We start from the raw sequence: 25,891 nt of genomic DNA, 5'->3' as shown, positions 1-25,891 counted from the left end.
TGCCCCTGGTCTCCTCACTGTACTTTATGACACACACACACACACACACACACACACACACACACACACACACACACACACACACACACACACACACACGTTTACACACACACACACACACACACACACACACACACACACACACACACACACACACACACACAAGCACGTATACACACACACACACACACACGTACGTACACACATGCTATAAGCATGTCCGTGTGTGTTATACGAGCGGCCCCGGCTACTGATAGGCTCCATTTATTCTCCAGTAAGGGAAGATAAAGCAGCAGAGATATATCTGCCATATATATCTATAATGAGATGAGATATGGAGCTATTGCCTTATTGGAGGCGGGGCTTTGCATGTTTACGGGTTGAGGCGTGTGTTTATGGGCGGCAAAGTGACAGAACGGGAAATGTATCAAACCGACGGCGATTCAATTTCGCTCGTCTGTGACACGCTCTCTCTCTCTCTCTCTCTCTCTCTCTCTCTCTCTCTCTCTCTCTCTCTCTCTCTCTCTCTCTCTCTCTCTCTCTCTCTCTCTCTCTCTCTCTGGCTCTCTCTATTTCTCTCTCTCTCAAATCCAATTGCACTTTATTGGCATGACAGGTTAGAAACTCCTATTGCCAAAGCACTACAGAAAATTAACACAAATGGTTATGCAATAATATGCAAATAATCATATGTACAAGCATTCAATAACAATAACATTCCGGTAGATACTGCATAATAACATGCAGCTGTCACTCAAACAACTCTCTCTCTCTCTGTCTTGCGCTCAAACACACACTTGCGCGATGTGCGAAGGTGCCTTTCCGGGCATACCGGGAGATAGCAAAAATAATCACGCTAAGCCATTCGGCAAACCCCCCCCCCCCCCCCCCCCCACCCCGGTGGGTAAGGTTACCAAGAGCCGGGGGCCAGATACATGCACCACTATTCTAATGAGTTATTTCAGCTTGATGACCAAGGGGCAGTCGGAGGTTTCAAGGCAGACCTTTGCATTTCAATGAAACGGAGGTTATGCACACACACACACCTACTTGTAGGTGTGCGCACAGAAACACGCAGATCGTACACACAGAAACATGCAGATCGTACACACAGAAACATGCAGATCGTACACACAGAAACATGTAGATCGTACACACACAAACATGCAGATCATACACACAGAAACATGCAGATCGTACACACAGAAACATGCAGATCGTACACACAGAAACATGCAGATCGTACACACAGAAACATGCAGATCGTACACACAGAAACATGCAGATCGTACACACAGAAACATGCAGATCGTACACACAGAAACATGCAGATCGTACACACAGAAACATGCAGATCATACACACAGAAACATGCAGATCGTACACACACACACATGCAGATCATACACACACAAACATGCAGATCATACTCACAGAAACATGCAGATCGTACACACAGAAACATGCAGATCGTACACACACAAACATGCAGATCGTACACACACAAACATGCAGATCGTACACACAGAAACATGCAGATCGTACACACAGAAACATGTAGATCGTACACACAGAAACATGCAGATCGTACACACAGAAACATGTAGATCGTACACACACAAACATGCAGATCGTACACACACAAACATGCAGATCGTACACACAGAAACATGTAGATCGTACACACACAAACATGCAGATCGTACACACACAAACATGCAGATCGTACACACACAAACATGCAGATCATACTCACAGAAACATGCAGATCGTACACACAGAAACATGCAGATCGTACACACAGAAACATGCAGATCATACACACACAAACATGCAGATCGTACACACAGAAACATGCAGATCGTACACACACAAACATGCAGATCGTACACACACACACATGCAGATCGTACACACAGAAACATGCAGATCATACACACAGAAACATGCAGATCGTACACACACAAACATGCAGATCGTACACACACAAACATGCAGATCGTACACACACAAACATGCAGATCGTACACACACAAACATGCAGATCGTACTCACACAAACATGCAGATCGTACACACACAAACATGCAGATCGTACTCACACAAACATGCAGATCGTACACACACAAACATGCAGATCGTACTCACAGAAACATGCAGATCGTACACACAGAAACATGCAGATCGTACACACACAAACATGCAGATCGTACACACACAAACATGCAGATCGTACACACACACACATGCAGATCGTACACACACACACATGCAGATCATACACACAGAAACATGCAGATCGTACACACAGAAACATGCAGATCGTACACACACAAACATGCAGATCGTACACACACAAACATGCAGATCGTACACACACAAACATGCAGATCATACTCACAGAAACATGCAGATCGTACACACACAAACATGCAGATCGTACACACACAAACATGCAGATCGTACTCACACAAACATGCAGATCGTACACACACAAACATGCAGATCGTACTCACACAAACATGCAGATCGTACACACACAAACATGCAGATCGTACTCACACAAACATGCAGATCGTACACACACAAACATGCAGATCGTACTCACAGAAACATGCAGATCGTACACACAAACATGCAGATCGTACACACAGAAACATGCAGATCATACACACACAAACATGCAGATCGTACACACACACACATGCAGATCGTACACACACAAACATGCAGATCGTACTCACAGAAACATGCAGATCGTACACACAGAAACATGCAGATCGTACACACACAAACATGCAGATCGTACTCACAGAAACATGCAGATCGTACACACAGAAACATGCAGATCGTACACACACAAACATGCAGATCGTACTCACAGAAACATGCAGATCGTACACACACAAACATGCAGATCGTACACACACAAACATGCAGATCGTACACACACAAACATGCAGATCGTACACACACACACATGCAGATCGTACACACAGAAAGATGCAGATTGTACACACACAAACATGCAGATCGTACACACAGCAGATCGTACACACACACACAGGGATCCATGAAGGGGAAAAAATAACTAAAACATTTGGAGGATGAAGGGCAGTCAGATCAGATCAGAGTTTCACAGCACAAGCAAAACACAGGTTGGCTTTTTCTTTCTGTCTCTCTCACTGTTTTACTGACACACACTCAGTTTGCCTGGGTGCAGCCGCCCACTCCACCGAGTTGACTGCTTCTGGTTTGGCATCGTGACTTGCAACAACGGTTTCTCCTGTTGAAAAAGCGTTCGGTCCAATGAGCACCGAGGGGGACTAATGATTAGCCAATCAGTGCCAACAAACAGCTCAACGGCCGGGACTAACGCCAGACAAACAACAATGGCGACCGCTATAGACAAGATAGGCGCTGCTATCGAGGCTGTTCTAAATCGATTAAAAGTACCAATTGCTTTGAAATACGAACAGCACTCTGCTTTGAAGGCATTTATTCAAAGGGATTCACTGGATTAGATTACGGTGTATACGTTGTTGGTCTCTAGTGATTGGTTAGGATACGTTGTTGGTCTCTAGTGATTGGTTAGGATACGTTGTTGGTCTCTAGTGATTGGTTAGGATACGTTGTTGGTCTCTAGTGATTGGTTAGGATACGTTGTTGGTCTCTAGTGATTGGTTATGCCTACCCCACACTACAGGATTTTCAAATCCTTGAAGATTATAAAAATCTTGAGAGCCCACACACTACAGGACAGAGAGAGCCGATTTTTTAACATTTCAATCTTGGGACACACACACAATCGCGTCTGTTCAAACGCAACCCCACACACTAGAAGATTATGCCGAAGATTCACCTTGGAAGCAGGGCTCGACGTTAACTTTTAAAATCCCTATTCAGTGTGCGCACCGGGTGTAGTAGTAGTAATAATGATAATAATAATAATAATACATTTGTGTCATTTCGTTTTCTAAACAAATCTTATTTTTTGTTTTTATAATGCATTTGCACTGAAAGGATTTGTTTAACTAATATTTGCGCGGACAGCCGCGTCCATTCGGGGTGTTGGCCTACTGTGCACGGCCAGGCGAAAACCGTCTGCACAGGTGCCTTGTGTTGTGGAGGGGCGCGTCTGCTGATTTGACTCACTTTTCCGTGCGGACACTCGCCGATGCGGGAAGCATATGAGACCTAAGCGCTTGTTATAGGCTACATGCTTTGCAGTATAGCATTAGTTTTCCGTCCCGTTCAAAGACGCACGGGTATTTCACCTCGATGACAATTTCCTCGTTCTTTGTTTCTGTGCGGGGCTGCGGGCGGACGTGGACCAGATTATTTTGCGAAAAACTGTAATGGAAACGCAGCTACTACTGGCTCTCTGCTCAAGATGCAATCGCCTGTCGGGTTGTAAATATCTAACATGTTAGATATGCCCGATTCACAATCGGGAAGAGGCAGTCTTCCCTATTGTGAATCTTTGAACCCCACACACTACAGGATCATTTGGGAAGATTATCTGCCCGACGCGCCTCAAATCGCGAGCACCCCCGAGAAAATCGGGAGGGGGGAATCTTGGCCATAATCTTGCAAATTATCCTGTAGTGTGGGGTAGGCATTAGGGTACGTTGTTGGTCTCTAGTGATTGGTTAGGATACGTTATTGGTCTCTAGTGATTGGTTAGGATACGTGATACGTTGTTGGTCTCTAGTGATTGGTTAGGATACGTTGTTGGTCTCTAGTGATTGGTTAGGATACGTTGTTGGTCTCTAGTGATTGGTTAGGATACGTTGTTGGTCTCTAGTGATTGGTTAGGATATGTTGTTGGTCTCTAGTGATTGGTTATGGAAAATCAGGGATTTCCGTCATGGAAATCGGTCAGGGTGGAGGCGATGTCTGACTGAAGAAAGAAATGGAGTAACAAGTTGACAATACAGTCTGCTATCAGGCTACAAGGCAATGCCACAGCAAGCGTACTGTAATTATTTCTTGCAGTATGTCAATCTTAACCAGTAGGAGAAATAACCACACAACAAACATGTTTTCTTCAAAGAGATCCTAGTTTCTATAGCAACGCCTCAGACAGCTGTTGGGAGTTTTCTCCAACGTGACCCTTAGGTTACTGACAACAAGATAGCAACATCTGTTTAAAATGGTGAAATGTCCCTTTAGGACAGGCTTACACTCTGAGACACTTTTGAAGTAATTAAGTGCCAAATTTAGCCTCTGAAATAGATCTTCACGATCGAGAAGGAGGAGGCCTTGGAGAAAAAAATGACGTGATGTGTGACTTTCGCACCAATCTTATCTTCTGAATGAATGTGTGATGCTCTAAACAAGGCCAAGTTTGCCTTCTGTCTCAAAGCGCCGCGGAGAAACAGATGTAAGAACGTTGCAAGAGTCGTGGTTTATATTTTAGTTCTGAGCTCATTTTTAATTAGATGAGATGAATCAACTCAGTGAAAAAAGGACTCCTGCCTATACAGTAGGTTCTCATGGAAGATGAGTAAAGCAGATAGGAAGATAATATTAACATGACAAATACTGATGCAGATGAAAATAACAATACCGATACTGATAGGGATACTACTAACACTACTAATAGCATTAATACTATTACCAATACTAATACTGGTACGACTGATATCAATACTAGTATTAGTAGTACTAATACTAATACTGTGATAAAAGAATACTACAGATACTACAACTGTTACTGATACTCATCTTGATATTATTATTAGCATTAGTTATAATGCTAATACTAGTATGGATATTTATACACACACTAATACTGAAACCAACACTGGCAATGAATCTCTTTTTCTTCACTAAGGGATTTCCACTAGAGATACTATACTAACTGAAGCTAGTGTAATAGGGTTGGGCGATGTCTTAAAAATGTCCAACCAGCCACTGTCATCCCAAATATTCACGCAGGTGTGTGTGTTTGTGGCGCACGCAGGGGGGGGGAATTCTCCCACTCCCGACATGCCTCTGACATCCACGGTCTTTAATGTGAAAATCTAATTTGACTGAAAGACCCCCTAAAGTCACGTTTTAAGATGTATATAAAATACCCTACTTTGACTAAATTTGTCTGATGGTTTTTCCCACAAAAATAGTTCATTCAAGAACACTCAAGTCATAGAATTAACCATTTATTGTATTATGAATACAATGCATACAATTATGTTTGGCGTTGAAGGCTCCGCTCTTAGAATTAATTTAATATTTAATTTAATATTTAATATTTAATTAATTTAATTCTCCTTGAACTCGGCTCAGCAAGCATGCTACGCCGAGCATGGAGAGAAAGCAGAATCCCCCATGGGAATAAAATATTCCAGATACATTTAAACCATGGAAAGTAAAAGAGGGAGCCTAAAAGCAAGACATGCAAACATGTTCATTTTTTGAGCCATGCAGACTCCAGAGCTACAATAAATGATAGTATTTGATCTAAAAGGTGGAGGCTGGGGTGGAGCGGGTAAAACGTTGCCAGCAGCCGCAACGATCAGCAAGGTGGGGAACAGATCAGTGAGTGAGAGGCTGCCATATTTAAACGGACCGCCTTGTTGTGAGAATGACTGTGATTGGAGAATTGGTTAAACGGTGAACCAAACAGAAGCTGTCAGCTGGTACAGCTGGGGCGTAGCCTATGACATCATGTCTTGAATGAACTAACGCAGGCTTCATTTCATTCAAGAACACTCAAGTCATAGAATTAACCATTTATTGTATTATGAATACAATGCATACAATTATGTTTGGCGTTGAAGGCTCCGCTCTTAGAATTAATTTAATATTTAATTTAATATTTAATATTTAATTAATTTAATTCTCCCTGAACTCGGCTCAGCAAGCATGCTACGCCGAGCAGGGAGAGAAAGCAGAATCCCCCAAACAACGGAACTCGACAACGCCAAGCATGAAACGCCCATGCGAATGCATCAGCCAGACTATAGAAGCTATGTGTAGCAGCAGCATGCTGCGGACCTCGGGTCACCTTGAAAAGAGGTACACCGAGTAACTCAAAAGAGGCCCATACTATGATTAAGTGGATTACCTATGTGAGGCAGTATGCCGCTGCCGACCTTTCAATTAAATAGGATGTAAGCTTACAACCAAAGGTCATTCTAGCATTAGTGAACCATTTTAAGAGAAGCAGCATGGATGCTGCAGATAGGGGGAAGCAAGCCTGCGACCCTGAGCCATGAGTGCAATGAGATAGGGGGAAGCAAGCCTGCGACCCTGAGCCATGAGTGCAATGAGATAGGGGGAAGCAAGCCTGCGACCCTGAGCTATGAGTGCAATGAGATAGGGGAAAGCAAACCTGCGACCCTGAGCTATGAGTGCAATGCATCAGCCAGACTATAGAAGCTATGTGTAGCAGCAGCATGCTGCAGACCTCGATACATGCATGTATCTAGAGAGGCCATACTACAGTACAATTAAATGAACTACCTATGTGTAGCAGCAGCATGCTGCAGACCTCGGATCACCTTGAAAAGAGATACAACAGAGTAACTCAAAAGAGGCCCATACTACGATTATATGAACTACCTATGTAAGTGAAGCAGCACACCTGCTGCGACCTCAGCTGCGTCCCGCTTGGGAGAGAAGCAAGCCTGCAACCCCTGAGGTCATACTACCTACGTCAGTACGATGAACTCAGCCAACCACTTCCAAATGCAGCAATTAACATAATGGCTGTCTCCTCAGGTGTTTAGTGCTCATGGCCTTTTGAGCTGAGATGATGTCATTGACCGAATATGACGTTTGTATGGTGCAGAAGACCAATGTCCCATTGCTTTGAGAATAGATGCTGAGACGTCTCAGCTGCAGAGGTAGACGTGCCAGTGCAGGAGTGAAGAGAGCAGCTGACGAGGGAGTCCTCGTCATTTGCAGAGGAGACGGCAGCGGGAGGTCGCCTTCCCTTCGAACTCAAGTCAGGAACAGAGTTAATCCTGCCCCACATCAGGATCTCATGCGGTATGGATCTTAGAGGATAGACAGATCAAGTATTAGTTTGAGAGATAACAGATGAGCCTTTAGCATCCCTGTCTGTTTAAAAAATAAAGTGAATAAGAAAATTAGTATTTTGTCACTGGTTGGGACAGCAATGGAATATTTTATTATGTCAAATAAAATCAATCCCCCAAAACACACTTGCTTCCTGCTGGATCAGCGGCAGTACTGCACCAGCAGGTGCTACTTGCTGGAACAGCAGCAGTACTGCACCAGCAGGGTCATCCCAAGAGTAACCATACTGTATGCCTAGCCTAGCCTGTTGCATACCCTAAATGCACTTTACCTATGAGAAGCAACAAGCATTCTGCTATTCTCATTGGGTACTGAGAGCCTTCCTTGTTCAAGTGAGAGCTAAGCGAGCATGACCTACCCCTTGAATGAACATCGGAAAGACACAGCATCTTTATCCAAGAGAAATATTTTACACATTAAATGACTTTACCTATGAAGAGATAAGCCTGGCACAGATATAAGCTGAACAATTTCTCCGATGGCAGAACATAATGAGCTGCGATTTCCATATTAGATATTGAATTAAACTAAACTATAAACAATGAGCTGCATTTAATATATTTGATATTAATTAACTATACTCCATGTGCAGAAATATCAAGCTTAGCTTTCACTGAGGCGGCAGCCGGCATCCCGTCTTTGGCACTTCGCAATGCACGCTCTGGCTCATGGAACATCCTGAATTGAAAAGAGATTCTTAAATATCTTATTTCTTGCAACTGACAGCGATGACCGCAGATGAGAACCATGAATATCAACTGCTAATTGAATGTTTGTGATGATAGCCCTACTACCTATAATAATACTGAGAAAACTGACTTGACTTCCTCCTGATTGACAGCTGTTTTCAATGATTAAACATACAGAAAAGAACTAAGGATAGAGGTCAGCGGCAGAGTCATGATTAACTTAAACCAAGATGGTTATCTGAGAAGTTCCACTGTTTTATCCTATCCAGCAGAATCCCTTCTAACTTTAACATATGCTGGCCAAACAATGGCCTATAGATGTCCAAGTTACTTTACCAGCTTTGACCTTCATGACAGCATGCCATGATGTAACTAGTAAACAATAGCAAGGAGAGGAGCCATCCTCAACATGAATGTGTTCCAGCAGAATGGACTAGCCGCTAGCTTTGTTGTCGAATATCTTGTTCATACTCCTCAGGGAGGAGGACTCACCAGACAAGGAACTCTATAACAGACTGGCCGTCCCAAGATGTCGCGTGGAGAAATACAGGTCACCTACAGGTGTATCCCCTCCTATATGAGGAGACTCATAAATGACAGTGGATTTAGGACTTAACATGATGAAGATGAGATTTTAGTCTAGAATTGCAAAGTATCGTCTTTTAGCTTTATTTGATCTTACTGATACAGCAAAATAGGTGACGATAGACAATTATTTTACCGACCTCTAAAATCACTTTCAGCTAACCTACACCTGCAGACTGACTTTGTTTTACGATTCTTGATATTATTTGCTTAGACAGATGAGACAATGTACTAAAATGCTGTTGCCATACTCAGCAATATTAATTATCCCAAAATCCTTCTCGAGCTTAGACATGAATCACCCCTTACTTGTCTTGTAATATAAAACTGATGACATAGTTATACCTTAGAGTATTGAGCTTCTTGTGCTCAACACGCACCCTTGCGTCGGACTAACTGCCATAGCCCAAGATGTAAAGTTTATCGAGCTTCACGTGAAATTCAGCCGCATATGCTTAGGCAATCATCCTTACAAGAACTTGGATGAAGCCGAGAGATTATTGAACTCGATAATCCTCACATATATTTCTCAAAGGTTCATGCAGCTTTTTTATTTTATTTTTTATAATAATATAAAAAGTACCAACCAAATTTTACAGACTCAAAGACTATATCGACACATCTTAATTGTTACTATAAATTCAATGTGAAAATAAAGCTTATATCCCTTATACCCGCAGCAATGATGCAAGTCATTACTTTATATTTTACCAGCTGCTTCATATTACTTTGATTAAATGGTTTGATCAGAATTATTTAATGCTTACTAATTTCCAGAATACATAACAAAGCACTTTATCCATCCATTCATCTATCCTTTTAAGAAGTTATTTTCAAAGTTTCATTTGAAAAAAAACAATTATGAAAATCAAGCACTTCCAATAAATATATTGATAAAGCATATTCCTGAACATGGTTAAGATCAAGCATTTCCAACTTAATCGCTGAAATTGAGCTGCGCTTGATTTACAACCACTGAAAGCACTGAGTGATTTGCATTGATGCAGTTACAATAGAACGCCACCAGAGTGCACCGGGGCTCAGCTAGAGGCACAAGATAATATTGCAGAGAGGGCTACATCATGCCAGCGTTGTGCTGATGAATACCTGCCAGTAAACATCGGTTTGATATTGCCGAAATCAATCTGTTAGCAAACAGATCAACATGCCAACATAGTAGCTTATCCACCAGGCTACATGAAATGATATGCTTGATTGAATACTCAACTTTAGAACAACGCAGCCATGGAGAACCATGCAACTCCATTTCCCAGCGTCCTTGTCGGTGAGGTGACGTCACTCAGGAGGGCCCCCACACACCTGACGTTGATGCTAGCTAACGTTAGCTGCTAGCAGCAGTAGCCGACAGCCCTGGCTTGGCTTTGCTGTTTAAGAAACAGTCAGAACAAACACGACATCAACATAATAGCTTAAACCACTACAAGAATATAGACGCTCGGCCACCAGCTGGAACAGTACATGCTGAATGCTTGAACCTATGATAGCATACACAACTGAATACTCAGCTTTTAATGAAGAAACTCAGCGATGGGACTACATTTCCCAGCGTCCTCATCGGTGAAGTGACATCACTCAGGGGCACACTCCGGCTGCCGTTGTGATTAGCGATAGCTTGCTAGCAGTAGCATAGCCAGCAGCCATGGCCTGAAGTTGTTCTTTGTGGGAGACGGTGTTTCCAAACCTGGAGGCGGACATGCCTCTTACTGAACGATCGGCGCGGCAAGAACAGACTGGTCTTCATCCGGCGTAACATTTATGATGGGAGTCTTGCTGTTTAGCAGGGGAGCTAACCGCTTAAAGCAGAAGAGAAACAGCAGAGCAAGTGCAGTTCTTCCTTGAAAACTTGTGCTTGGAGATGGAAAGTTTTGCACAACTTAACAGCTCTTCGTGGCTGCCCCCAGTCAGGATGCGGAGATATTGGCGAAACGCTTTGAGGATCTTAATGCCTGCCCGGTTTTATCAATGGAGGAGCTACTAGCCAAGCGGGAGCTGCGATGAGAGATCCTTCCTCCAGAGACAGTAAGTGCAATGAACAAGCATAAGAATCCTACTGAACTTCATACCTGGCTAGATTTGACATCCAAACTCAGCACGGCAGCAATGAAAGTAACGCGTGAGATTAGCAAAACGTTGCCAGCAGCCGCAACGATCAGCAAGGTGGGGAACAGATTAGTGAGTGAGAGGCTGCCATATTTAAACGGACCGCCTTGTTGTGAGAATGACTGTGATTGGAGAATTGGTTAAACGGTGAACCAAACAGAAGCTGTCAGCTGGTACAGCTGGGGCGTAGCCTATGACATCATGTCTTGAATGAACTAACGCAGGCTTCATTTAAATTATCTTGTTAAAATCCTTCAAATGAATTCCCCTCCTTCTGCCCCATAAAAAAATCCAATGCAACCAATCAGGGTTAACTAGAACATACCTAGCCAATCACAGCATACAAACAAGGGCTTTAACTGCTGAATACTGGACAGGGATTGGCTCCAGTATTTGTAATGTCACAAATCATGCTCGTTGAAAATTGCCTTTTCAGTGAGCACAGAGAGACTTTCCACTTTCAGCAGATGATTGTGAAAACAGCCTTCTAGTGTCAAACTGCACACACATCATTCTGCACACTGAAGCTCAAACATCCAACTGAAGGAAGAAGAAAAACATATTTTTGAAACATACAGGTAACAGCCTATACACTGCTCTCAAACATACAGGCAGACAGACAGGCAGATACTGTAGAGCAGAGCTCTTCCTCACAGTGCAAAGTGTGCATGTAACAGTCAACTACAGGCCTGCTTTGTGTTAGCTCAAGTTTCACTCAGTCTTCGGCAGTTATTTTAAATGTGCTCCTGTAATGATCTCTGCTGTCATCCTGCCTCTCCAGGCGGTGCTGTCGTACTCCCCAGGTGAGCACTCGTTTCTGCTCTCTCTCTTTTAAGACTCAAGATTCACTTGAATATCCACAGTAAGTAATCAGATTGCAAACGAGGAATTTGACGTAGTGCAAGTATGCAGCGCAGCGGTCACATCAATAGCAGAGATGAAGCAATATTGAAAAACTATCACAATTTATAAAGTGCTGCCTGTTTGTCATCAAGTCTGTGGACCATCTGCAGATGGAGTCGGGCACACCCAGCTGGGAGAGCTTCTCGTGCAGCATGGCCGGGATGATCGTATCGAAGGCTGAGCTAAAGTCCACACACAGGATCCTGGCGTAGGTTCCTGCAGTGTCCAGCTGATCCTGGCGTAGGTTCCTGCAGTGTCCAGCTGATCCTGGCTGTGGTTCCTGCAGTGTCCAGCTGATCCTGGCGTAGGTTCCTGCAGTGTCCAGCTGCGCGAGAATGTAGTGGAGGGCCATTTTTATTGCATCATCGACAGACCTGTTGGCTCTGTAGGCGAACTGCAGGGAGTCAAGGAGTGCGTCCATGATGAGGACTTCATGACCACAGAGGTCAAGGTGACGGGTTTGAGTCTCTTAGTGCCATGGCGCTTGTCTTTTTGGTGACGGGGACAATAGTTGAGGACTTGAAGCAGGCTGGAATGTAGCATGTCCCCAATGAGGTGTTGAAGATGTCGGTGAACACTGGGGCCAGCCAATCAGCACAGTGCTGACAGAGTCAGGTCCGGCTGACTTTCGCGACTTCTGCCTAAGCCTCTTCTAAAGCCACCTACTGTATTTCTGAATAAAATGGTGAAAACGACATACCCAAACTAAAATGCTTACGGTGGTTGAACCGCTAGGGTTACAGACAACTGCCTGACCATTTCTGAAAGGTAAAACTTTGAAGTTTCTGTTCCAAGTGTCAGAATGACTCTATGTGTTACTGACCCTGAGTAACACCAGCTCAAACACAGTGGTTGATTCTCGCCTAGAATAAAAAACACTTTTAGAGTGTAAACAGTTACCTGTGGTTGTTGTATTTATGGCTAGAAACCCAATGGAGACATAGCCACAGGCCTTACCACATCCCAACTCAAAGAAGATGAAAAAATACCAAAACATGAGTATTTGGCAGTGGTTTTTGTAGGGAGATACCTAGGCGGATTTCCAAAAAGCCATTTGAAAAAGCCAAATAATCTGAAATGTTGTCTTTGTCTTTGTACAAAGACGGCTATAACTTCCATTGTGTTGATCTGATCCGAAAAAGGAAGACATGGTTCGATGCGCAAGATTCAGACGATTAATTTGGTATGTAGCATGAACAGCATTGTTCAGAATTAACCACCTAATTCATCACGTTAATGACAGATGAACAGCAAAAAATCAGAAACGTAACGCCCGTGTTACGGTGCACTGCAAGAGGTTTTAAAGAGCCTGTTTTTTGGGGAGGCGGGGGAGGGTGTCGCAGGGGATGGGGTCATGGCTGCGTTGTCTGTCGAAGTGGCAATAGAACTCATTCTCTAACCTATTCACGCATGCTTTGAATTGTGCTTTACAGGTTAATTAGTTACCATTAAATTAGCAAATTAAATTAGCAAATTAAATGACAAAAATCACTTCCCAAAAACAATCTTCCGGTGATGGACTCAGCCAATCGCAGCTAGTCGATATATTCGTCCTATCGCCCAACCCTATAGTGTAACTGAACACTGTCAAAATAATCAAAGCATACCTTACCACCTCTCTTCAATGAATACTGTCACAGAAGAAATAGATGCCTCTTGGCTGAGAAGAAAGCAGGCTCCTATCGTTTTGTACATTTGTTTTTTCCAATAAGAATGATTCCTATCATCATTAAAATGGCATATTTCTTTCCACCCACCCCCCAAAGGCATCACCACGGTGCTGACCATGACCACCATCAACACCCACTTGCGAGAGACGCTGCCCAAGATCCCCTACGTCAAGGCTATCGACATGTACCTGATGGGCTGCTTCGTCATGGTCTTCCTGGCCCTGCTGGAGTACGCCTTCGTCAACTACATCTTCTTCGGGAGGGGCCCGCAGATGCAGAAGAAGCTAGCCGAAAAGGCCGAGAAGGCCAACAACGAGAGGGCAGCCAAGTACGACTCTGCCAGGGTGAGTTGGGATTTGGTGATCGGATTTATGCTTCTCAAGTCATACTCAAGTCAAATTTTTTCTGCGGTTAGAACGGCACACGAGCAGTTGTTCAGTTGGAAATTGAAAGCAACACACAAACTGAAAGTCATTTCACATAATGATAACTATAAGATAACTATAATGATACGTTCACACTACAACGATATCCCTGATAAGTTCCTCAGCAAACAAAGCCATCACTGCTGCCAGATTGTCCCGACCCCTTCTTTCTTAGAGTTTTAACTTGATTGGTTGATTTGCATCCCAAAAACTCGCTCTCAGATCGATGCAAAATTATAGTTAGTTATCGTTTATCGTTTTGGATGATTTTATATTTATAGTACTGTATAGTAGTAGTGGGAACATATAGTACTATATGGCAGTAGTGGGAACACAGCCATTCAATTTACAATTTGAATCTTTTTACAGTTCTAGTTATCTTTAAATGTACTGTTCTATATGTGAATGGGCCTTGACTGGTATGAACGGGTAGATGAATGAGGGATAAATGAACGAATGAATTAACTTGGCTGAACGAATGAAAGAAAGAAAGAATGAATGAATGAATGAATGAAGGTACACACTAAGAGATTCAAGATGAATAATTTGAATTCCTTATTCCTGGTGAAATTAAAATATTTGTCACGATGGCCTGTGGGTCCAATGTTGGCATAAACATGCTATTATTGCTGGGTCACTTCCACAGGAGAACGCCCCGGGAGCGCATGGTGGAAAGGACAAAGATTCAACTTGATTCTTTTTTCCCTTCCCAACAGGACACGGGTGATAAAACGGCCATGGTGATAAATCTATACAGATTTTTTTTTCCCCAGCTCATGACGAACGAAACAGCAAATGGAAAACATATTGCATAATTTAACTCTATTACATTATTCAATTATTCATAAGCATCTGTATCCACGCCGATGGAGGCTTCAGTAGCCAAAGGTTTGAGAAAATCCATTCTCAATGATTTGTGGCTGAATATCTCCATCTCCTCAGGAGGCAGGTAGTAGGACCGCATCCCTAAAACGCTCCAATCAGGTTAAAGGTCTTCGCCACTCACGCTCGGTGAGTTGCTTGTTCAGTGGGACTCTTCAATATTCTTCAGTCAACTCCGCCATCGCCATCAGCTGACATGGATGTTTTTTCTTTCTCTTTATAGCCATAATGCATAACGTTTGTTCATCCATGGAATGAATCACATGACTACACTGTAGACATGACTACAGACATTTCCATAACATTGTCATAATCCCGGGAGTATTCCGTCTGACTTCACCACTTCTTCGTTATGATTCAACATGTTTTTTCCACATTGGACGAAAGACATGGTAGTCATGCTGTTTTGGATACTATCCTGTTTTCTACTTTCAGAGTGCATGGCCTCTGTGTACGCTACTTTATCTGCAGTCTTCATCACTCAATTCATTGTTGAAATGCCATACTGTCAAAACCAAAGACATTTCCCACAAAGCTGTCATTACAGTGACATTGCCCACGTCAGGATGGGCAAATCAGTGTACATTTTCTGTGGTTAGCTACTGTACAAGTCCCCCCCCCCCCCATTAGTAGCAGCAGCTAGCATTGTTTTCCAAGTGAAGATTTTTGTTTGAATAAAAAACTTTTAGGAAGTTATCTGTCTATATTGAACAATGGCAACAATTCTTCTCCAAAATGTCTATACGAGGGATCAGCTGAGCAGCATTTTGGTAAACAAACTGTGTCACTGGGTGGCAACGGCAATGGGACCCTATGGAGCCCAAGTGGCGCGAGGCTTGTGTGTCTGACTCTAGCCGTCTAACTCTGTTTACATTTTAAAAACGGCGACAGTTCACACAACTTTAACACGACGTGTATATATTATACATCAAACTCTTGAGCTACTTCTGCTCTCACTCGGAATTTCAAAATATAAGCGATGTGATGTATAGTTTTTGAGATATTAACGTTTGTTTGGCACTACTCATACTATTAACTGCCGCAGGGTTGCGCATTTCTAGATGTCAAGTGACGCCACGCTGATTCGTCCTATAGCATTTTGGAATGAGACCTTTTGAAAGATATAAACTGATTTGGGCTGAAAATGGATACTATTTGAATGTTTTGCCACACCACTTCACTGCATGCATGCAGGAAGCTATGGGACTTCTACAGTGGCTACGTTTGCATGAATGATCACCACTGTATACGTCACTCTATTTGTTTTGTGGCAGACATGATCACAAGCATGGAGTATGCTATAGTATGCTGTACCTCCTGTGTCTTTCAAGTGTTGAGCTGTGACTTCTTTTGTTTTCCAGCGGGAAATGATAAGGAGGACTCTGTCTTGTCAGCTATTGTATCTTGAATCTTGTCAGTTTGCAGCTCCAACGGTTATACAAGGCAGCAGACCTCATAGTGGTAGCCACTAGTGTCCAAGTCGAGTCACTACATCTCCAGTCCCAGTCTAGTCTCCAAGTCCAAGTCACTAAAGAACGGTCCAAGTCGATTCCTGACTCCAAGTCCAGAGTTACTGAACACGAGCATGAGTCCACATGTAGGTAGAACACATGTGCCTGCCTGCCTTTGCACAAAATAGAATAATGTCACGGTATTAATGTAGCTATCAATATCAATGTCATATGCCGAATTATAGGGCCTATTGCAAAAAACATAAACAAAAGAACAAAAAGCAGTTTTACAAGTATTAACAAGTCCAAATGCATGAATGCTCGAGTCCAATCGTTCACTCGAGTCCTGGATTCGAGTGAACAACACTGGTCATAGCAAATGTAATGTTTTATCAATCTAAAGGGCAGTTTATAGTACAGCGATTTATGATGGTCACCACTGACCATCATCATATTCTATCATATCATGTCCAATGGACATCAACATCGATGACAGAATATGATCATGGTAGGTGGTGGCGACTGTCATACATCGCTGTACTATAAACCGCACTTAAAATATAACTGATTTTAGCCATAGGAAATGTAGAAGTGGACACCAGGCTGGAGTGGAAAGTGCTGGTGTGTCAGTCAGCTATCTTGATTGGTCAGCTTGAGATGGCTGCCATAGAAAGTGAGACGGTGCTGTCATGGAAATGTGTATCAGTTAAGTGCATGAGACTCTCAGTGCAGACTTGTTGCCATGGCAAAAGCATGACTTCATCCAACATTCCATTGGATGCCCACACACGGCTCCATGACAACGGTGTTTCGTGGCACCTGTCTCGGGGGACGGAGGGAGGTTGGTTTGAAACCTCAGGAGAGAGAGGTTGGTTTGAAACCTCAGGAGAGAGGGAGAGGTTGGTTTGAAACCTCAGGAGAGAGAGGTTGGTTACTTGGTTTGAAACCTCAGGGGAGAGACAGAGAGAGAGCTTGGTTTGAAACCTCAGGAGAGAGAAAGGTTGGTGTGAAACCTCAGGACAGAGAGAGGTTGGTTTGATACCTCAGGAGAGAAAGAGGTTGGTTTGAAACCTCACGAGAGAAAGAGGTTGGTTTGAAACCTCAGGAGAGAAATAAGTTGAGTTGAAACCTCAGGAGAGAGAGAGGTTGGTTTGGAACCTCAGGAGAGAGAGAGGTTGGTTTGAAACCTCATGGGAGAGAGAGGTTGGTTTGGAACCTCAGGAGAGAGAAAGGTTGGTTTGAAACCTCATGAGAGAAAGAGGTTGGTTTGAAACTTCAGGAGAGAGGTTGGTTTGAAACCTCATGAGAGAAAGGTTGGTTTGAAACCTCATTAGAGAGAGGTTGGTTTGAAACCTCAGGAAAGAGAGAGGTTGGTTTGAAACCTCAGGAGAGAGAGGTTGGTTTGAAACCTCAAGCAAGTGTTCTTTCTAGTGGCTCCACTTAATGTGCTCATAATGATGCTAATTAGCTCTCTCATGATCTTATCTCTCTGGGCGACTGGGTAGTGCAATGGTAGATTTCCTTCCTCCAAACATGAGTTTCGCAGGTTCGAGTGTTGCCTCTGGCTTGGTCAGGCATCCATACAGGCACAATTTACCTATCGCTAAGCCACGCCCCGAACGCAGATGAGCCAATCACAGCGTGTGCAGCTCTACAATACACTCTGACATTCTCAGCTTAGAGTTCCATAGAGAAGCACTAGAAAACGCAAGTTTCCTCTGGTTTTATGGGGTTTTATACATTTATAAATTGGAAAAAATGGTCAAACGATGTGCATGGGGGTAAATGCAACATTACGAGGTATCCTGGGACGCCAGGAAATTGATCATATTAAACTAGTAGATGTAGATCCACTCACATCCACAATGCTACTATTTTGGAGTTAAATCTGCAATCGTGGTGACAGCAAGATGACGAGTCTTCTCCCTCATTTGGCTTCCATGATCCAAAAGGTATCATGAAATCATCATGGTATTCAGAAAGTCGGCAAAAGAAAATGCTGAATTATGCGAGTTTCCGGTCATTACGTTATGCCAATGGTTAAGTGGTTAAGTTATACCAATGGAGTTGGTGAAGAGATAGAGAGGGGAGGCTGACCAGCGAGACTAGTGAAGAGGAGGATTGATGCGATTATTATAACATCGCCAGACACCAGTCAAACCCCAAAACGAGGGAATTAATCCCGTTCCCCAAATAAATGTGAGGTAGTCTAAAGAGAAAAGATCCAGGAGGAAAACATGATGTTAAAAGCTGTAAGCTATGCCTCTGCTGATCTGCTACACCACCACCCATGCGTGCGTGCCGTTGTCTCGCTATGAAAAACATCTAGACTATTAACGTTTCTTGATTATACAGAGGTACATGAAATAGATTACCAGGTGCCACTCTTCAATTCGGCATATAGGCTATATAATCCACAAAGAGGTTACTCTAGTGAATGTCAATTCTGGATGTGAGTTGCCTGTTATCCCCACCCGCTGTGTTCCTCCATTAAAACGTTTGATTAAAGATTAGCTAAAGCCGTTTCCAGGCATGCATGTATCGCATTTCTTTTTATCGATAGCTTTCAATGTTGTACATCGCCCTCCATGGCATAGTGAAGTACTTTCTGATGGCTTCTAGACGATATCAGGCCTCAAAAAGTTGTGAAGAGCGTGTTGGGATATAACTTTGACAGTGACGGCTGCCATTATTCTAGTCAGCCTGCCCTGTGTTTGTCCGAGTGAGCACAGTGGGTGGGGCTTAGCGATAGGTCAATTGCTCCGCGGGTGGGAGGCCGGATTAGGGGTATGTGCCCTGGTCACAACACTAGTGCCTCCTCTGGTCACTCTGTTCCGGGGGGAGGGGAAGTGATCATATTGAGCCGTGATCATAGTAGAAAGGTTGTCAATATTGCAAACTGAACCAAACTCACCTGGGTTAGCTCTCATGGATAGCTAGCTTAACTGTTGCTGCTGCTTGTCTGGCCAGCTCACTCTTGTTCCGTCACAGCGAACACTCTCTCGTTCATTTGTGGACAGATGATACATGAAAACAAAAGACACCTACAAACAGATAGAATGTAACAAGCTAATTATTCGGCGATCGCAACGCACCAACGCCATCTTGGCCTTGGCTTGAAATCAGAGGGGAAGGGCAAACTCTGATGTAGCAGCCTCTATAAGGACCCCAGTAGTCACATCAATGAACCTAAGCTTCGCCCACTTTTGATTGACAGCCAGCATTACCAATCACTGAACGATGTGACCGTGACAGTTGACATGAGTTTGGTCACACCCAAAAAAGTGCTCCCATGGCGCATCCTCTCCAGAAGCTCCACCCTGTAAATTTGCACGCGAAACGCTCGGATTTCTAGTGATGTTAATTAGCTCTCTCGTTATCTTCTCTCTCTCCAGGCAGAGCCGGGGCACGGGAACATCCTGCTCACCACCCTGGAGATCCATAACGAGGTGGCGGGGAACGAGGTCACCACCAGCCTGGCGGACATTAGGAACTCTCAGTCCATGGTGCAGCTGGACAGCACGGCCTCGCAGCACATCCAGTACCGCAAGCAGAGTGGGGGCGTGGGCCCGCGCTCCGCCAGCCGCCACAGCCTGGACCGGGCCGCGCAGGTGAAGCGCAGCCGCCTGCGGCGGCGGTCCTCCCAGCTCAAAATCAAAATCCCCGACCTGACGGATGTGAACGCCATCGACCGCTGGTCACGGATTATCTTCCCTTCCGTTTTCTCGCTGTTCAACCTTGTCTACTGGCTCTACTACGTCTGAGCGGGCCGTCGTTTTGTTTAGCTGGTTGTTGTTGTTTGTTTTGTTTGATTTTTTGTTTTGTTTTACTTTTTGTCCTTTTTTTCTGTTGCTTTTTTACATGATGGAATCTACCAAGAAAACAAAGACTGCAACAATATAAGAAAAAACTGACTGAAAGACTACTAATGCTTGGACAGACTTCTCGTCAAAATTCTTTTTTATATATTTGCAGTCTCTGAATCATTCGTACCAAACTCTTCTCTCTTTTTTTTTCAGAAGTATGTACTATAATTGGGACTTGTTAATGTCAATTCTCAATATTTGCCCTCTCAGTAATTTGTAAATAGAGAGATGCAGAGCCAGCAATTGAATACACAATACAGTATTTGCAAAAATCAACAACAGACACGAAAATGCAGATTTTTATAATCAAATCAACTATCGTAAAAAAAAGTGAATAAACTTTATACTACACAGGCGGTCAGATAAATGCACACGATTCCATTGAACAAACTAATGTATGTTTGACTGGTACCCTATGCAGTATTAATAATGCATGTAATGATCAGCCATAGTGGGGGGGGGATAATTTTTTGCCTTGGGTTGTACTACATCTTCAAAGTGCAGATCAGAATCTTTTTTCAAAGACAGAATCCTGTTGATGTGTATTTGTGTATAGTATTGATATTATAGTTGTTATTAACTATATCACATATTGATCTGGTAAACCTTTATCCAAACATATTTATTTAAAGTTGAGGACATTGTCCTCTCTTCAGGATGATTGTGACTCAGGTTCTGAATTTTGCTATTTGGCATCTTTTTCTTGACAAAGAAAAGTGTCGCTGAAATATCTTTCGGTAATTTGATAGGGGGGGGAAAAGCACAAAAGTAGATGAAACTGCCATTTTTCCGCAACAGCGCTTCAAGTGATCGCATGACAGAATTGCACTCAAATTGATCAAATTCCTCTAAAACTGTCTTACTTTCATTGAAAACAACTGCCAAGGGCCTTGTGGGCGATACAGTTACGCAATCCAGGAAATATTCTAATATTTTTGTACTCTGTGTCTTCAGGTATTCATTTTGTTTCCTAACCTGTCTTGCTGAAAAACACATTTATGCTCACAACTCTCAGAGAGGTCAAACTGTGGAACTCTGTTGTGTTTACTGGAGGGATGACAGGCATTGTTTGTACATAAGCACATGTAGTTGTACATATATAATATATATATCTATATATACTGTGTGTACAACCAAAAATGGAAATGATAACATATTCAGCATTTTGTGATTGTCATACTGACTATTAATTGTCAGACTATTTAGTGCAAAAAAGAAGAAGAAAAAAGACCTGAATTCAAACTAACAAAGAGGTCAATACCGACATAATCACACCACTCTAGTTTGGGACATTTCAGAGCATTGAGGGGCACTCCAAATATTTCTCTTTTCTTTTCAGACCATCAGACCATCATGACATTCCACTTTAGACACTGTGCATCACTCTTGTGTTTTAGAGCGGCCATATTGTGGCAAAGTGATGCAGTAATGGATGTCATCGACCGGACGGACCATGCCTGTCCACTAATAAGCACATGCTAGCATTGAATGTATCAGTTCCATTATTCAGGGAGAGGACAATGAGCCATGGTCATCATTTCTCCATCTGAATGTAACATGCCCGTTCTCGTGTTGCGAGTGACGCTTAAAGGTACATTCAGCCATGTTTTTGTGTTAAAATATAAAATGTGTTAAATGGCTCTATATTCTGACAGCAATCACTGGAATAGAGTGTTCGGTGAGTCGTGAGTGACTTGAACCCCCTTCCCCCCCAGCTGTCCTCTATCTCTCTGCTGTAGTCCTGCATGCAGGGCGGACGTATCTCCACAACCGTAACTCGTAGAGACTCACAGATGGCGGCATTGGATTCGGGATGAAAAAAGACATAGTCCTTTATAAGCATCGCGATGTGACTTTCCGTTTCCCAGAAAATGACAACTTTTCTCTGATTGGATAGTTTGAGGTCGGCGCCAATTTTTATCCAATCCCCCGAATCCAATGCCACCATCCGTGAGTCTCTATGAGTTACGGTTGCAGTCAGAGATACGTCCGCCATGCATGCAGGACTACAGGAGAGAGACAGAGGACAGCGGGGGGTTGGGGGTTTCAAGTCACTGACCAAACATTCTATTTCAGTGATTGCTGTCAGAATATAGAGCCATTTAATACTTATTTTAACACAAAAACATCGCTGAATGTACCTTTAACAGAGTAAGCATGAAGAGTGTGTGTGTGTGTGTGTGTGTGTGTGTGTGTGTGTGTGTGTGTGAGAGAGAGAGATAGAGATAGTGAGAGAGACACACACTGGGAGATGCATAGGGAGAGGAAGGGTGTGGATAGACCATTTATTTTCTGTGCTGCTTGCTCGACTACTGTATGGACAAATGTAACGTTTGTGATAAAAAATAGCTCTCCTGTTGTTCGACTCTTATGATAAACTGTGCCATCCCACCATCGGTCGCAGAGCAATCAACCAGTTGCAACTCACGGACGATGATGTAAATTTGAAGCATTCTCTTGTAATCTCATGCACATCCACTATCCATGCATGTATATGAATACATGTGGAAAAACACAATCTTTTGCTACTTGATGACGTTGCGTTTCGGTGCGACTGTGAGGATGCTGGCTGATGCTTCGCAATGTCGGTCTACACAAGAGCCGTGGACAGTCAGAGTTGGGATCAATTCACCTTCAGCTCTTTCCATTCAGGAGGGGAACTTTTATTGTAAATTGTAAAGTTGTATGATGTAAAATGCTTCTCGTTGTGTCCAGTCTGACTAATGACAAAGAACTGAATGTATCGTCATTGCACAATTTTCTTTCTGGATCAATTGTACGGAAAAGGAATTGACCTCAACCCTGATTAATATAGGGCTCTAGTCTATTCCACATTCAACTGAGCGCAGGTCTCCAGTCCCCTTTTCTACTGTGTAGATGGGGCTAAGATACAGTTACTGTACAGATGAGTACTGTGAAGAGGGGGCTAAGTTACAGTTACTGTACAGATAAGTACTGTGTAGAGGGGGCTAAGTTACAGTTACTGTACAGATAAGTACTGTGTAGAGGGGGCTAAGTTACAGTTACTGTACAGATGAGTGTCAAATACCAATGAAACATCGGAGTGTTTTCTCTTGTCTGATCTGTAAATAAGCCGAGACATCTCACCATAGACTTTGGGATGCAAACCTTTGGTTTTGGGCACAAAGCAATGTTTCATGGTCTCATGCATTTCAAGGCAGAATGTTGTGGTGTGACGTTATTATCATGGACAGAGAACCAGTTTGTCCAAAGATGTTTAAAGCTGCTGAAATTCGAACCTATGAAATGTCAAAACAGTCGATGATATTGGAAGAGGATGGCACAGATGATCGCAGGATCGGGGTCGTCATAAGCTGACCTCCAGACGGTCCTTCGGCATAAGTATTACGACACGAAAGCTACATTTTCGCGTTGGCAATAATGACGCCGAGGTGGCGTGGCAAATCACCGCATTTTGACGCCCTGGTGGTGAGACCGGGTAGGAATGTAACCATTTTATATGTTGTGGTTCTGCCCTCCTAACCTGACACGGCCAGATGGTTTGTTACACCGAACCGTCTGGAAACTCGTCCTTGGAAACTGGGAAAAAGGCAGGCACTTAAAAATATATATACTTGGCAGGTGATTGGATGAATGATCTTATATCACGGGCCAACTTCAAACACTTGGGACGGCCTCCTCCTTCCTCAGATGCTGATTCGTCCGCTCCACTGGTGGAGTCGAGTCAAACGCATATCTGGCAGCGCGGCGGGAAGGATTTCTCGCGTGATGGTGACCTCACGAGTCCAGCTGCCTCGTAAGGTTACCGTCCTCCCACCACATTAATAACAGAGAAACATCTTAGACTTACCGGTTCTCTTTGAAATCAGTGTGAAATGCTTGCAAATGATTATTGAATGAGTCTTTATTACCAAAACTACACAGTACAGTTTAAAAGAGAGAGAGAGGCAACTTTTGCAAACCCTAGGTATGTGTTTATGCATGCAACCACAATGTGTTCCTGGGGGAAACGACAAGAAATGTATTTTGCAAACTCATTTATCTATAAGAGCTGCCAACTGCTCGTTTTAGAGATGACATCATGCCAAGTGAGCCTACCTTAAAGAGAGAAGACAAGAAAATAGAGTCGTGAATGACTTGGGGTGTTGTATGGCCTTGGTCCCATAATGGAATGTGAAATGTTCTGTGCTGCCACAAAATGTATTTAGGTTTAGATTTATACTGTATATCTATGTATGTTTCTCTTCCCCTTTTCAATAGATTATCATGTTACACCATCAAATAAATGATATACATTCTACCTGTGTGTTTTGGTATTGCAAGCATGCACGCAGCTCAGGTGCAGTTACAGCTTTCCACCTCTGATGATTTTCAGATTAGTGGATCGATGAGAGGGAGTTCCAAAGGCACAGAGTGTAATGGGTTTACAAAGGGACTGGGAGTTCCCTGCTTTAAAGCTAATCATTATAATTAGGCCAAAGGAAGGAGGTCAGTCACTCGCCATAGGGACCCACACACAGAATTGTTTTTGATGTCGGGTGTCCGGGTAGTGCAGCAGGGCACAATTGGTCATGAATAGACTTTTAGGTAACACTTTACAATACTGTAACATAAAAATTGGGTAGTTACTCAGGAACGAGTCAGGAACGAACCATTAGTTCATGAATAGTTAATAGGTAGTTCCTTAATGGTAGTTACTTAAGAACTGACCATTAGTTACCATGTTAACGAACCAGTAAGTAATGATTACTTCCTTTAAAAAAAATGTTTTTCTTTCTCTAGTTCATGAGTAGTTACCTACCTGTTCAAACCTCAAACTCAAATCAACTCTCAATAACTGTCAAACTAGATGAATGACTTCAAAACCATCATCTAGTTTGACAGTTATTGAGAGTTGATTTGAGTTAATGAGTTATTAATTTGAGTTAGTGTGGACCAGTGATGTCACTGGTCCACACTTTAACACTCAATAACTGTCAAATTAAATGACAGACTTCAAAACAATTTACAGTTTTCTGATATACTACTGATGTTCTAATGATACAAAGCTGGTTGAAAATGGGCGGAGTGTTCCTTTAAGTAACTACCATTAAGGATATTTAAGGAACTACCATTAAGGGTCATTAAGGAACTACCCATTAACTACTCATGAACTAGCGAAATAAAAAATAAAATATATATATATTTTTAAGGAAGTAATCATTACTTACTGGTTCGTTAACATGGTAACTAATGGTCAGTTCCTAAGTAACTACCATTAAGGAACTAC

At 42.9% G+C, this 25,891-nt stretch overlaps 1 protein-coding gene across 2 annotated transcripts in view; it reads left to right on the top strand.

Annotated features, from left to right (window-relative positions):
* The window catches only part of LOC310773791 (gamma-aminobutyric acid receptor subunit beta-3-like), a gene marked incomplete at both ends in the record, with an annotated part of 125,488 nt that extends 104,950 nt beyond the window's left edge, over positions 1 to 20,538 (top strand). The window contains 3 exons of one of the 2 annotated variants that reach the window (XM_083633744.1): positions 14,113 to 14,360; positions 15,384 to 15,452; positions 20,170 to 20,538. In XM_083633744.1, the coding sequence (XP_083489870.1) occupies positions 14,113 to 14,360; positions 15,384 to 15,452; positions 20,170 to 20,538 (686 nt within the window). The remainder of the gene's footprint in view (positions 1 to 14,112; positions 14,361 to 15,383; positions 15,453 to 20,169) is intronic. The other variant, XM_083633743.1, reaches the window with a different exon arrangement.
* Between the last annotated feature and the right edge of the window lie 5,353 nt (positions 20,539 to 25,891).

The sequence above is a fragment of the Poromitra crassiceps genome (genome assembly GCF_964638095.1).
Source record: "Poromitra crassiceps genome assembly, chromosome: 3".
NCBI classification, from domain to species: Eukaryota; Metazoa; Chordata; class Actinopteri; order Beryciformes; family Melamphaidae; genus Poromitra; species Poromitra crassiceps.
The sequence above is the reverse complement of the archived record's forward strand: the minus strand, read 5'-3'. Positions and strand labels throughout refer to the sequence as shown.